We start from the raw sequence: 15,475 nt of genomic DNA, 5'->3' as shown, positions 1-15,475 counted from the left end.
TCATAAAGCGGTGGTGCCCTTTTTTTCCTGAAAAATATACAGTATAACATCTTAGCATATCAACATGTGTTGCTTTGCAAAATAAGTGTCCCTTTTAAGTTTTTTTACTATGTGGCCCTCGGTGGAAATTTTGAATATCCCTGTTGTATAGCGTATAATACAGTTTTACCATAAACCACAACAGTACCCCCCCCCCCAAAAAAATATCGTACATTATGGGATTTTTGCAATTATTGATCATACCGAGAGGGAAATTATCGTAAATCGGGTAATACTAATACATGGTTGTGAAAGTGAAAATAACTCCATTGTTCATTGGCGCGTATGAGGTAGTACTTTCTATTTAAACATGTTGATGTGTCCACATTGATCATTAAACTCTAAAGTATTGAACCAGCTGTTGTTTGTCTGCGTGACACAAAGTGAACATCCGCAATCATGCAACACATTGGACACAAAACCATCACGGTAATTAAAAGTTCTTTATTTCCTATTTGTTTTTTTGTACAGAACTGGTAACACATATGATAAATTTTGTAATAAGTTATTTGGCTCCCTTGATAACGTTATAAGGATCCCCGACATTTGTCCACATCAGGGTCAAAAGGAGTTTGTGAGCAACGTTTGTGTCCAGTCAAGGGCTAAAGCATGCGATCCACAGTAGGCACAAGTACTGACATGAACACGCGCAACCACAACACGAGACACAAAGAACACAGCTAGAGGACACATCCTGACTGTCCTCCGATCCAATGCTTTCCAAGAGGATGGAGAAGAGAAAGTAAATGAAAAAGGGGGACAGGGGAAGGAGAGGGAACTCTTGAGAACATCTGGAATGAAAGGTTGAAAAGAAGGGTCAGGTACAGGAATTTGGCAGTATACACTAAGTCCATGTTGTAAAACATGAAGACCAGCAAAAGCAGAATTTGGAGGAGGAGCTCCATGTGTCATAAAGACACATAAACCGAACAAAGACACAACATTTAGAGAGACAAATGCCTGCCGTTGATGCACATAGAGACGCTACATGTGAAGAATACATCAGAAAAAGAAAAAAAAAAAACCTGATTGCACTTTTCCTTACTTTTTGACAAAAGTAAAGAGATTAAGTGGATGTTTTCCCTTTTTAAATCCCAGAATTTCTTTCCGAAAAGCAATACAATTGTGCAAAAAGTGTGTTCCAACCAAACGTTTTTATAGAACTGGAATGAAGTTGATTGTTTCTCCTGTTAGGTCCCATGAATTCAAACAAAAACTTGCCCAAAGATCCTCAGCAATCCAATAACTGTAGCAGTGAGTACAAATCTCGATGTGCTTGTATTATTACGTTTGCCAAAAATAGTTTTTGCTAGCTACAACTGTGTAGCCAAGGAGTCTTCCCGCAGTCTTCCCGTACTTTGAACTGAACCGGAATAGCACTACTAGCTAAAAGTAAGTTATCTGGCTTCTGCTTGCAATTTTGACAATATTAGCAGTTTACTATGCTAAGCTAACCTCTTGTAAAGGGTTGTACATGTGTCATAATTGACTCTGCATATGCTACATTAGCAACTTTCCTGATCGTGTACTGTTAGCTAAATTCAGCTAACCGTTTCGTGTCAAGTCTGTGACTTTTTATTTTTTTTTACAGTGGTTAGCAACATATGCTAAGCTAAGATAACTTTCATCCCAAATGGTAATGCTATGACTTTTTGCTGTGCCGCACATTTTTATAGAACTGGAATGAAGTTGATTGTTTCTCCTGTTAGGTCCCATGAATTCAAACAAAAACTTGCCCAAAGATCCTCAGAAATCCAATAACTGTAGCAGTGAGTACAAATCTCGATGTGCTTGTATTGTTACGTTTGCCAAAAATAGTTTTGCTAGCTACAACTGTGTAGCCAAGGAGTCTTCCCGCAGTCTTCCCGTACTTCGAACTGAACCGGAATAGCACTACTAGCTAAAAGTAGGTTATCTGGCTTCTGCTTGCAATTTTGACAATATTAGCAGTTTACTATGCTAAGCTAACCTCTTGTAAAGGGTTGTACATGTGTCATAATTGACTCTGCATATGCTACATTAGCAACTTTCCTGATCGTGTATTGTTAGCTGAATTCAGCTAACCGTTTCCTGTCAAGTCTGTGACTTTTTATTTATTTTTATTTTTTTTACAGTGGTTAGCAACATATGCTAAGCTAAGATAACTTTCATCCCAAATGGTAATGCTATGACCTTTTGCTGTGTCGCACATTTTTATAGAACTGGAATGAAGTTGATTGTTTCTCCTGTTAGGTCCCATGAATTCAAACAAAAACTTGCCCAAAGATCCTCAGCAATCCAATAACTGTAGCAGTGAGTACAAATCTCGATGTGCTTGTATTGTTACGTTTGCCAAAAATAGTTTTGTTAGCTACAACTGTGTAGCCAAGGAGTCTTCCCGCAGTCTTCCCGTACTTTGAACTGAACCGGGATAGCACTACTAGCTAAAAGTAAGTTATCTGGCTTCTGCTTGCAATTTTGACAATATTAGCAGTTTACTATGCTAAGCTAACCTCTTGTAAAGGGTTGTACATGTGTCATAATTGACTCTGCATATGCTACATTAGCAACTTTCCTGATCGTGTACTGTTAGCTGAATTCAGCTAACCGTTTCCTGTCAAGTCTGTGACTTTTTATTTTTATTTTTTTACAGTGGTTAGCAACATATGCTAAGCTAACTTTCATCCCAAGTGGTAATGCTATGACCTTTTGCTGTGTCGCTGTCACAAATACGCTAAGTTCTTGGTCAGCTGCTAGAAACAGCATTGCTAACATCTATGCTAAGCTAAGGTAATAGCAATTTTGTAAAAGTTTAACCCCCAAATTCAGCCCTCTATATATATATATATATATATATATTTTTTTTTTTAGCAGTATTAGTCAAAACTATGCTAAGCTAAAAAGCCAACAAACCCGGTTTGGTTGATAAATTGCACTCACCCCAAAAAGCAAAACACTCTATTCATCAATATGGCGGACTTATTAAGGACTTCATTGTGACTTTACATTGATAATGAATACAGTCAGACTAACAAAGTAAAAAAAAAAAATACACACACGCCCAAAGAAAGTGTTCCGGATGCTCACATATCTGTTAAATTAATCTCTAAATGCAATGATAGAACAAACATGGCCAAGAAAATGACTTTTTTTTTCTTATACAACAAATCTATCTGCTCAGCTGAGCTCTAAAGAGTTAGTGCTTGAGTTTTATGGCTTTTAGCATTTATATTGTATACACATATTCTAGAATAAAACACAGTAAAAGACATCACTATGAAGTTCAAAAACAATCATAAAAAAAAGTAAACAAAGCGTAGGGAAAAAGGGATTCCAAGTCATTTGTGTTAAATGGAATGTTTCATTATTTTGGCCCCGCTGAAGGAAAAAAAATGACCCAACTAACTTTATCATGGATCAGTCATTGGCACAACTACTGCAAGACATCTATTCATTTTTACTTTGATATTATTATAATAATTTACAATGACACTGCAGTTTTTTTTTAAAGGAAACTATGGACTTGAAGACTTGGAGAGCCTTGTTCCATACAGAAAAAAAACACAGATATGGCAGTATTGTTGAACATAAAACAAAAGAATTAGAATTACTCAAACCACAAGGGGAGTTAAGACAGCAAGCATGCGGCTACATTTTCATCCTACATGAAACTCACACACGGTACTGGACAACACACTTGCTTAAGAATTTCAGGCGTGGAAATGTTCCTATGGGAATTAGTAGTAGTATCACTCCAACATCTGGATGACATTCTCTCTGGATGACATTCTCTCTAATGACCCTCATGGAAAATAAATACACATTTGTTTCATTTAGAAAATATACAGTGCATCTTTTTTTTGTTGTTGTTGTTGCTGTTGTTGTGTTAATAAAATGACAAATGACACCCATTTAAGTACACTAGATATTTTTGCTCCATCTCTAAAACATGCTCTTATGTACAGTATTTTTGTATAAACATGCAGTATCAACGTGGATGAACTATGTATATAGGCAAAACTACACCAACAGGTTGCTCCCTTGCTTCCATGTCGCCTTTTTTTTTTTTTTTTTCGAGTGTTGTCAACACGAAAAAAAGAGAGAACGAAATCTGCGAAACATTTGTTCAATTCCAAATTGCTTTTGATTCATGTCGACTAAGCACAAGTCGACGGAATTTTTTGCAAGTGTCGCTATACATGTGTTGATGTTTATCAATTTATTCCACAACGTACGATTCGGTCATGAGATATCTCATCAATAAAAAAAAAATAAATAAAAAAAAAATAAAACATTTAACCCCTCCCCCAAAGTAAGTGCAGCATACTGCTGAAAAGAAACAAAAAATCCCTGTTAGTGCAATTAAATTCAACTGCTTGAGATGTTGTCTTTGCAATCCATTGTCAAACCAAACAACTGCGAGATACACAAAAAACCAGTAGCAATTCGAAAAAGCACACACAATCAACTCCCATCAATTGTCACATAATTATTTTTCAAATAAATAATTAAAGCTCTTTTTGTTTTAAAGAATGTTTTAGATGTACCGTTTTGAGTTAAAGTGCTTGAGGAATGAAAGTAAAGTAAATTAAATGTAAAATGTGAAAAATGAAGAGAACAACACCACAAAGTGGAAGGCGTCCCTGGTAGTTGAGAATTGCTTATTTTGATACTTGGAAGGCTTGTCTCCTTTATGACTGTAAGACGTGTGTGTGTGTGTGTGTGTGTGTGTGTGTGTGTGTGTGGAGTCCATGATTAATGGCAGTAGCACTGAACAAGTGAGATGTGGCGTCGTCGGGAACAGGAGATGGTGGACGGCAGGCAGTCACCGACACCTTGTAAATATCACATCATTTGGTGGCTGGAGTCAGTCTCTTGGATATATCCCCTTGATTTGATGTTTTCGCACAGTCAAGGACACACAAAAATACAAATTCTCCTTCATCCTTCAAGCTCAAAATCCCTCACTTGACTAACAAACCGTGTTTTGACCCGAACAACTCGTGCAGAACATAAATTGTGGAGTCTCCTCTCAGTATTCCTGAGATGATGGCCAAAAAAAGGTGAACTGATCGAAAAGGCAGTGTGTCATGTGGGTAACATGATATGTAGCTACCACTACTGGCTACCCAACTCTAGGAATGTACTAACAGAATGGCCGAGTAAGATAAGTGGCAGGTGTGGAGCGTAGTGCACAATACACCCAAGGAATGGACCTGCTTGTGTTATTCCTCTATCATATGGCAGTATAAAGCATTTTTTATTATTAAGCACTATGCTAAGCAGACTGTGTCACTATAAGGGGAAAGGGGGGGGTATAATATAGATGACTGGATGTTTATTTCCCCTCGTACACCAGATTCCCGTTAAGCGCTCTAACTGGTCTTTATAGTCGACGCTGCACTTTCAGTAACAGAACTACAACCTCAATACAAAAATAGATCTAAAGGAAATCAACAGAGTATCTGTCCATCCTGTAACTTGTCATCTTTTTTTTTCTCCAATGACATTATTTTATATAACATGATGCTTTTTTTAAGCTCTATTTGGCATCATGATGAACTGTTATGTATGGATCTTTTGAAAGATGGGGGCAGGGCGGTAGGGGGGTCCGAAATATACAGAGACCTGCGAGAATGATGGGAAACGTGTAAGGAGGTGTGGGGTTGGGTATCATTGGAGGGAGTTTACTTCTTGGCAGTCAGGGCCGCGAGGGCGCCATCCACCTCTTCCTCTGGCTGCAGGGGATGCCATTGGGCGATGGGACGTCGTGGGTTGGCCAACATGTCGGACCAGTGTTTCAGCCCTGCACCGGTGGACTTGCTGCCTACCCAGATCTTCCCGATGGCGTCGTTCTTGCCAATTTTGTCGTAATCTAGGACTGTGATCACAGCTTGGATTTTCTGGTAAATACAAAGGAGAAACTATTACAACCAAATCCAAAAAAAACTTATTTACAAATACCTGGACACGTAACAGGGCGACACGGTGGACTAGTGGTTAGCGCGCAGACCTCACAGCGAGGAGACCAGGGTTCAATTGTCCAATGTTCTCCCCGTGCATGCGTGGGTTTTCTCCGGGTACTCCGGTTTCCTCCCACATTCCAAAAACATGCTAGGTTAATTGGTGACTCCAAATTGTCCATAGGTATGAATGTGAGTGTGAATGGTTGTTTGTCTGGGATAGGCTCCAGCACCCCCGCGACCCTCGTGAGGAAAAAGCGGTACAAAATGAATCAATGAACAGTACAGTCATTCCTCACTTTGGTTCAAATTTCATGACTGACATGAAAAAAGTAGTTAATAAATTATACTGTTTAATGGATGAATATGGTCTATTATTAGTAAAAAAAAATCTACATTGAAGCAATTTTTTATTATTTTTTGCCTAATTTAAACATTTTATAAAAATGGCTGAATTAACTAAAATACAAATAAACGTAAGGCATTCAGAAGATGCATTACAAACATGCTATACAGCCCCCCCCTCCCAGTGCTGGCGAGACAGGGACCACAGTTCTAGCTGTTTATGGCTGCATTTGCTATAGCTGGCTGCTGGCCATGCTGGGATCACCTCCTCTTCCCTCTCCCCTGGTGCAAGTCTTGTGTTCATGTTGTGTAAAAGTGTCATTATTTGTGCCGATGTACTATATGCAGAGATTTTTTAACACTGTACTCCCCATAGGAGTTTAGAGTTTTGTTTGGAAATTGTCGTTTTTTTCCCCTCCCCTCTTCCTCCTCTACTGCCCTATCATCCTGTCCTGTCTTTAGTATGTTTTGTTTGTATGTATGTATAGACAGATGGTTGCTGTGTAAGTGATAAGTAAAGGCTGATTCTGCTACTCTGCTCCACTAGGCAACAGATTTATATACTATAGGGGTGTTATTTTATGTTTAAAGGGCTCTAATAATGTTAAAACACATATTTAGGAGGCTGTTTTAACTATGTAAATATCTGATTTATAAATAAGGAATTATAATTTATGGTCGGTCCTGGAACCAATTAACAACAATATCAATTAATTACTGTACTTACTCACTGTCCAATCACAGGGTACATATAGACAAATACCCATTAATTTTCACATTCATACTTATGGACAATTTGGAGTCGCCAATTAACCGAACATGCATGTTTTAGGAATGGGGGAGGAAATCAGAGTACTCGAAGAAAACCCAAGCGCGGAGATTCGAACGATCTCCTGACTGTCTGGCTTACATGCTAACCACTTGGCCACCGTGAGGCCTGTACTTACCTGCTTATTTTCAATTACGCTGTTTATACATTTGAATGCTTTGAAATCATCGTGTTCTTACCTGCATTTGCTCAAGAGGAATCTCAAAGCTGAATGACTCATTGTAGTAAGGATTCAGTGTGTTCTTCTTCACTGTCGTCTTCTTCTTCTTCAGCCTCTTTCCGTTCTGCAGCAGGTTAATCTTCACATAGGGATCTGAAAGAGGACAAACATGACGCGCATGCCTACTTGGGCTGCAATGCTGTGATGTACCAACAGATGGTGCCACAGCTGAACTTGGTGGTGCTGCATTGTGGGTACCGCAGAATCAGAACATGAGTGGAGGGCTGCTGACCTAACGGCTATGGCCAAAGGTTGATGTACACTGCAATACTTGTGAAACCTTGAAAATATTAAATGTGGTTGAATTGAATTTTGCATACCTGAAAGACCACCCACGTCCATTTTCTTCAGGTTCTTGGCTTCCAGAATACAGATTGTGAGTTTACCAGCAGTGGGGACATAACGCAGAGAGATGCAAATGTCACCCAGTTTCTCCGGCTGTTACAAAAATAAAAACTGAGATAAAGTTATGGATGCCTTTTTAAAGGTAAATGCAGCTGTCATTACATTTAAAACAAAAGGATTTTTTAGTGTTCTCCCTATTTCCTGTTTTATTTTGCAAGCACTTCCTGTTTTTTTACTATTTGCAGTCACCTTTACTTATTTTTTCCATGAAAGCTGCAAGTCCCAGCTGGTGGCAATTTGTAATTAGTTGGCTTCTTCAGAGTGTGGCTTGACTCATTTGCTGGTTCATTGTGAATATTTGGTTGGCTTTGGACGAATGTCTGCTTATACGTTGTGATGCTAACTGCTACAATATCGATTTTTCCCTTTTTGGAAGGAAGCTCGCCCTATTGTGAGTTGCTGCAACTACTACTTGTGGTTGTATAAATACTTTACCTGCACTACGCCCCTATGTCTGCATCCCGGGGTCACAAGCATGCCTAAACGTGACAGAATTCTCCTTATTCCTCATGAACTCATTCGCTACCAAAGACGTATTTATACGTGTTTTTTTTTTGTGCTTGAGGCAAAACGAAGTGATGATGCAACTCCACAATAGAAGAGAGCATGTTTTGTGCAGTTTTAAGCCTGAAAACAGCCATAAGGTGGCAGAAGTGTATTTTATAAGAACTCTGCCTGCTATTTTTGTGAAAATAGTAAATAGTTGATGGTGTTACATTTGTAAAAAAAAAAAAAATGCTCAGTCATTTTTTTTAATGTTGTGGCATCGTTTTATATATTCTGGTTACATAACTTACATTTGTGTCAAAGTGAAAGTTATGCTAGAATGTTTTCACGAAAGGCTGTTTTTCTCCCTTTTTTGTTGAGAACTAATATTTTGCTGAAACTTCTTCCACTGCTGATTACTAAAGAACGGAAAAAGGTAGAAACTCACTTTTTGGTATTTACTATACCATGTCTATATAGCCTTATAACATAATATTGTGTGTGCCTTGAAAAATCAGTCAAAATATCAAAAAATGGCTGGTACTGAGAGGGACGGCTTATGGAAAATGGCTGGGGTTAAGTGAGTTAAAGAAAATGTAACGCAGTATATAAAAAAAAAAAAATGGTCTCTTGAGAGACATTAAACATTGCATGGCAGATGTGCTTCAAAACGGTAGCTTGGCAACAGAGCAAATGACGTTTGACAAGACCCTCGTGAGGATAAGTGGTAGAAAATGAATTAAGATTTTAGATTGTCTAAGGAAATTTATGTCTGTTCTTTTAGAAGAACATTTATGTCAGAGGTCACTGAAATTAAGGGCCTTTCTCCCAAATGTTTTTGCTGGTATTGAGGTCATGGCTGTCATCCAACCATACCTTTCATTCTTTAAACCTTTATATAGTATCATTAGAAAATGTCTTATTTTAAAGCAAATTCAAATGGCCATGTGTGCCTCATAAATCCAGAAAAACTGCAATTGAAGCAGGCTAGTAGCTATCAGAGCAATAATGCTGCAGGGTAACACTTTCCTTCTCCGTTCTATTACCTCTTCTTGGTCTGCACTGTCCAAGTCTCGCCACTCTTCGATTGGCTTTGCCAGGTCAAGGGTGTTCATGGGTATTTTAATCTCGCCGATGACATCATGTTTGGAGAAGCGATCAAAGTCATAGACGGACATGACCAGAGTCTTTCCTCCCATCTCTTGGAATGGAATCTAAAAAACAGGAATCAATCTCAATTTTGTAATTAAAGGCACAGATTTATAGCATACTTCCACATATTATGAATGTGGACCACAACAATAATAATAGCTGTGACAATTTTCACACTATTTCAGCAGACCTGACCTGACTTTGACAAGCTGTTTGAATTGTTTCATCGAGCTGTGTCAGCAGCCACCAAAGGTGGCCCTCTCCTTTAATTTGATTCTCACCCAACATTCTCCTTGTCGGCCACCTTCAAAATGTCTCCAGCCTTTTATCACCGGTACATGAAAGTTGTGGAAAAAGGAGCTAAGCAGGCACTAAGCTCTCAAAGGCAAGCGATGCAGACAGTCCATACCTGGCGCGTGAGGCTGGTCAAACTTGATGTGAAGATGTCACTTTAAATAGTAATGAGAACTTACGGGAATACAGGCTGTCATGGCTTACCTTGAAGGTAAAAGTCTCATTGAAGACAGGATTCAGTGTTTTCTTGTGAACCTTCGTGTCAAACTTCTTCTTCTTGTCGGGGAGCACAAAGACCTTGACGTACGGGTCAGAAGTGCCACCGCTGTCCATAGAGAGGAGATCAGCGGCTTGTAGGATTCCCACTGTCAGCTAGGGAATTTGATACATGTGATAAAAAGTCAGTGTGGGGGGTGTTCTTTTTTCTTTTTAGCTATCAGCAACAAATATCAGGCCAAAGGAAGGAAGGCGCTGCACAAATACAATAAGAATGTATTGTGTACTATTGAACAGCATTTACCAAGTTGTTAAACCAGACAGAATGTTGTTGCTGACTGATTGTGTTCTTGCCTTGTTCTCCTGAAAGTCGTAATCAATGGAGTACTGCAGCTTCCCAAGCTTCTCTTTCTCCTTAACCTCCTCTTCTTTCTCATCTCCAGTCAGTCCGGGTTCGATATCATCTTCTTCGTCATCGTCATCCTGTTGTTTCTGCAAAGACACAGGGGGTGGGGAAGGCAGCAGAGGCAAAGAATGAACAAACGGTTTTGCGTCTGCCGCCGTGCTGATTCAACAACCCTCGACCGTCAGCAGCCAGGTTAGTCACAGCACCTACCTGACACTTACCCCCATACACGCAGGTGTTACTAGTGCAATCTGTTCATCGATGACCACGGTTGCAACCTGACTTGATTTCACTATTTCTTGGGTGACGCCATTTGCTGTTTTTTTTTTTTTTTTTTTATGAAGTGACTATTTAAAAATGAGGCAGTAAAGTTGTCCTGAACTACAAAATAGTCGTAGAGATCAATACAGGGAGAAAAAATAACATAGAAGAGTCACAGGGGAGGTAATACTGGATAGTACAGAAATAAATCAAGTGTAATATAACAGTCATGCACTAACATGTAAACAGTTTGCATGTTCACTCTATTATACAGTCATTGTATACAATAAAACAAGCTTAAAAAGTGACTTCCACACTGCAATAGTGCAAACATACAAAATATGTTCTGTAGATTCTCGCACATTCGTGAGTCGGCATTCCCAGTCCGCAAATGTTTGGCCAAAAATTATAATTCATACATATTATTTTTTTCTCTTTCTGAAAATAGGCATTTTTTCCCCACAGAAATCACATCTCATTCACCCTAAGTTAGTAATAATGTACAATATAAATACAGTCATACATCGCTCCCTCCCTCTAACTAGGTTTTTCAAAAATCAATTAATTCATAAATGACCACGGTTTTGTGTTTGACTATGGACTACTATTATTGCAAAACAATTCCTATGTAGTATTCCGGTCACTAGAAGTCAGTAATATTAACATTACATTACATTAGATTACCTTCACACTGCATGGAGTCAGCCGTAGCCTGTCCGACATGACATAGTGGGGGGAAAAAAAAGTTCACCTTTCGTTCAGTGTGGAAGTGGTACATTTTTGGTTTCTTACTTTGTCCTTCCTTTCCACTCTGTTCGAAACAATTTCTTAAGTTTAGAATAAACAACTAACTAGTTAACACTGTAGCATGCTATGTTTTAAGCAACAATGTGGTATAAAAAAAAGTAACATGAGTGGAAATATAGGGGTGTTATTTCATGTATACGGCGCTCTAATAATGGTAAGTCATATTTAGAATATCATAAACAGGTTTTCTATTCGAACTATGAAAATTAAATGTATTCAAGTTGAATCCTACTTTGCGGGAAATTCACTTATCATGTTTGGGTATGGACCCAATTAACTGTGATAAACGAGGGGCAACTGTATGTGATAATACATAATTAGAGCCACAGAAATTAGTTCCAATTACTATTTATGGTACACTGTGCAGCATTTCGGGTCGAAGCGTCAATAAGGGCAGAGTTCCCTCTCTTTGGGAGGGACCGAAGAGAGTGCCAAAAAAACCGATGCAGGTTTCCTAACATGTATCTTTCCTGATACTGAAGGCTAATTGACCGACATTACTGGTCGCTTTGGACATCCTCGCATATCTACCAGTTGAAAATGGCCTTTCAGTTTGGATGTAAAGGTTTGAGGCTTGTTGATGTTCCTATGGCTGTCATCTCGAAAAAACACAGATGTCTTCCTTCGTGAAAAAAAACTGGAGGGTCCAGCTACTCTCTGGTGAGCTGAAAGAAATACACACACCTCTCACTCATTCTTTTTTTTTTTTCCCCTCCACACACACACACACACACATTTGCCTTGCTTTGCATGCAGGCTCTCATGCATGCTTGACAACTCACACACCCTTTTATAAACTCGCACATTTGTCCTTATTTGGATGTAGCATTCTCTATTTTTATTGTGGTAAATGCTTTTCATTCAAACATGCCAGGCCACACAATGCAGCGTATCTCTTTCTGATGGCTGATGTGAATGAATTACCTTTGTAAGCCTGAAGATGGACAACGTTTGAAACAGGTTGATACACATTTTTGTCAGGATCAAAAATGTCTGAACTCATCATACTGCCTTGAGAATTTTCGGTTTTCCCCATACTCCTAGAGTGGGCTGAGAGATAAAGACATGGTATTTTTGAATGCATGCCCTTTTTTGCTCAACTCCACTGAGTGAATATCAAAAACAAGTATTATCTGAAGCAACGGGGGCAGTGACTACGCTTATCTTTTGGATGGACTGAAATCTGGTCAATTTGGAGCGAATATTCAGGCTCGTCATTTCTCCTCATTGACTGTCACCTTTTGTACGTCAGCACCATGGCTCATCCAGGAAAGTTACTCTCAAGTCAAGTTGTGGCCATTCAATGTTACCTACTGCAAGGGCGTATGCTGGTCTTTGTCAAGAGATACAAAACAAAGTTTCATCTGTCGCCGAACTCTGAGCGTGTTTGCACAAGTGGGGGCGCAAGTGTGTCAATTTCAGACTATGAGAGGAATTCATAGTGTGATGTCGCCTTCTAAATTGTGTTGCACTATAAACGGCCCATGATGGTGGAAGCATGCCCAAAGTTCACTGGTGGGTTGCATTGAAATGACAGGATCCAGCTTAGCCCTTGCACATGCATGTTAGTGATCACTAGTGAATTGCTGAGTGCACTAGTCATTCAAAGGCTCAATCAAAGGAAGGCATTTCAAACCATTTGCATTAAAAGAGGTATTTAGGGAAAGGGGATGGGGGGGGGGGGTTTCTGAAGAGAACAATCTCTATCAAGACATAGCAGTTGGTGTGGCATGTCAGTTCAGTGAATTTTGCGAAGCAGTTTAATTTCTCCCAAAAGATTCCTCAAGCACCGGCAGCACCTAAGCTTGCAAAGAACTAAGGAAGCCATAGCAGTCATTGTCATCATCATCATCATCATCATTGCAATCCAAGCCCAGCCCGCCCCCCCCAATGCTCCCCCCTCTGCACTGGTCTGCGCTTACTCAGAGCGGCCAGAGAGGGGCGCCGCGTGCTATCAGACCTACCGTAGGCAGAGAAGTCCACCACAGTCAAGATACACGGAGCACATATAAGACACAAAGCAGGAAGGAGGAGAGCAGAGACAAAGGAAGAGATTGAACTCACAGCAGACACCAAAGAAGGGTAATCACAGCAAATGCAGTAGAGAGCCAGGAAAATGACAATGATAGGCCAACCTCCTCATTAGCGCAATCATATCTCGCACAGCACATCCATTGTGCCTTAAAATAACTTCTCCTTTTTTAGATGTATTGTTACCTAACTCAGTGTGACTTGTCAAATCATCACTAAGGCGTGTTAAAAAAATAATTATAAGAACAATTTTTTTTTGCTGTTTTTAGAACAATTGTTGAAAGGTTGTGAAAATAGTCTTTGGGGCTGAGCGGAATAGATAGGACATGTAATTTCCCACTTAAACCCAAAGCACATGTGAGAGAGCGTGAAAGAGAGAGAGAGACAACACACATAACAAAGAGAGATTAAAAAAAATAATAATAATAATAATCAATGTGGGTAAAGGGTGTTATTTTCACCTGTGGAGAATACATTGTCCTGGTTACAAAGCCATTGAATACAGCGTTTGCTGATTGTTTATTGTTCAAAAATTAGTGTCAAACATGAGTGTTTTCTTTTATTTTCGATGGGGTCAAAACTATGGCTGCATGCATTCAAGTATAGGAATCCAAATCTTGTCTGAATGTTTGCTGACGGCGGTCAGTTCAATTGCTATTAGATATATTCAACTCATCTGTCTATACCAGCTGAATGGAGCAATTTGGATTTTTAAATAATGTTCCAAATGGGTTGTTTTTGTAAGCAAAACAGTTATGCACACATGCTAAGAATTCAGTCAATGCATTGAATCTGTCTGGACTTTTTCCCTGTAAATGGGCCAGTCCTAAGGAGCATATACGAGTGTGTCATTATATTGTGTGGACACTGCTCTTAAAATGCTTCCGTTCAAGTAAGAACTTGGGAAAAAAAAAAAGCAGCTGCTGTTACTAATTGGCATCTTTACTAATTGACATCGTCAAAATGTGCGTGGAAATAAAATATTCAAACCTATAAGCAGTTTTTTTCATGCAATTTGTGGTTTATAGAGTCCACCTTGAGGGTGTATGCTACGAGTTAGGGGCCTTTTCCGCCATAAAAGTTCAATGCAAAATGCCTCATGAATGTTGCATCCATATTTAAAGAGCCTTGATTGCATTGTAATCACGGCTGTTGGGAAGACAACAAGGATGAAGACGCCGACTTTCGCAGAAATGGAGGTGGAAAAAGTGTCAATATTGGGAAGACACCGCAGTGGCATAACAAATAAAACAAAGGTTTTATGTGAATAGAGCAAGGCCAACCGAGAATAAACCTAAATAAAGTTAAAAAAAAGAAAAAAGTCATCCAATATAAGGCATTCATTTCCATTTTAAAACCCAAAGGAGCAACATAAGTTTTTATGCATCACATATTACATTTGTGAAATAGCCTCTTTTGTGAGTTGATCTAACTAATGGGCACTTTGAAGGGAACATGGTCACCAATCCTAATAAATAGTGGTTTCTGTTGTTCATGTTGACTTTGGTTTTAAAAATCCATTCCTATTCCTGAATGCATCTCTCCCCCCAATTGCTACACATAAAGGTTACATTGTAAAAGCAGATTCCTCAAAGGCTTAAAAACCAGTTTAAAAAAATGAATCAAATTCCCGGTGTCACATACCTCTCCTCCTTTGAGGTTCTTCATCCCCATGTCACCCTTCCCCTTCTTGCCCTTCTTGTTCTTCTTCTTCTTGCAACAACATTTCTTGACGATGCAGAAGCAGCACGTTAGAATAAGTAAAGCAGCGACCACAGCTATGGCAATGATGGCCCAGGATGGCACTGAGGAGGATAAACACATCAGAATAGGTGAAACATTTCCACCCGGAAAGCGAAGAAGAAGAAGAAACAAATACTTTGACATTTGACCAAGCACTCATTGAGCTTTGTGCATGTCATGCTCTGGGCAAAACATATTTAGTAAGAGGTGCTGGCAGAGTGATTAGATTGGGTGAAAATTAGATTTCTGCGCCATTAGGAAGGGGGCAGTCATTGATCAATACTCAATAAAGTTATTAT

General features: G+C 39.2%; 1 protein-coding gene and 1 long non-coding RNA gene across 7 annotated transcripts in view; one reads left to right on the top strand and one right to left on the bottom strand.

The window, feature by feature from the left end:
* Nucleotides 1-5,499: 5,499 nt before the first annotated feature.
* The window catches only part of LOC131104945 (synaptotagmin-2-like), a 57,858-nt gene continuing 47,882 nt past the window's right edge, over nt 5,500-15,475 (bottom strand). For 3 of the 4 annotated variants that reach the window (XM_058052657.2, XM_058052656.2, XM_058052659.2), the window contains 7 exons: nt 15,078-15,238; nt 10,283-10,420; nt 9,917-10,084; nt 9,313-9,480; nt 7,696-7,813; nt 7,335-7,468; nt 5,500-5,921 (listed from right to left, as the gene is read on the bottom strand). In XM_058052657.2, the coding sequence (XP_057908640.1) occupies nt 5,706-5,921; nt 7,335-7,468; nt 7,696-7,813; nt 9,313-9,480; nt 9,917-10,084; nt 10,283-10,420; nt 15,078-15,238 (1,103 nt within the window). In that variant the 3' untranslated portion in view covers nt 5,500-5,705. The remainder of the gene's footprint in view (nt 5,922-7,334; nt 7,469-7,695; nt 7,814-9,312; nt 9,481-9,916; nt 10,085-10,282; nt 10,421-15,077; nt 15,239-15,475) is intronic. The other variant, XM_058052660.2, reaches the window with a different exon arrangement.
* Nucleotides 8,026-15,475, top strand: part of LOC131104949 (uncharacterized) — a 65,666-nt gene continuing 58,216 nt past the window's right edge. For all 3 annotated transcript variants that reach the window (XR_013629858.1, XR_009119854.2, XR_009119855.2), the window contains exons 1-2: nt 8,026-8,171; nt 10,372-10,526. This is a non-coding gene — a long non-coding RNA (uncharacterized LOC131104949). The remainder of the gene's footprint in view (nt 8,172-10,371; nt 10,527-15,475) is intronic.

The sequence above is a fragment of the Doryrhamphus excisus genome, linkage group LG15 (assembly GCF_037039965.1).
Source record: "Doryrhamphus excisus strain RoL-2023G ecotype Guam linkage group LG15, RoL_Dexc_Guam_v1.1, whole genome shotgun sequence".
Classification (NCBI taxonomy): Eukaryota; Metazoa; Chordata; class Actinopteri; order Syngnathiformes; family Syngnathidae; genus Doryrhamphus; species Doryrhamphus excisus.
Note: the sequence above shows the minus strand (reverse complement) of the source record. Positions and strands in the feature narration are given on the sequence as shown.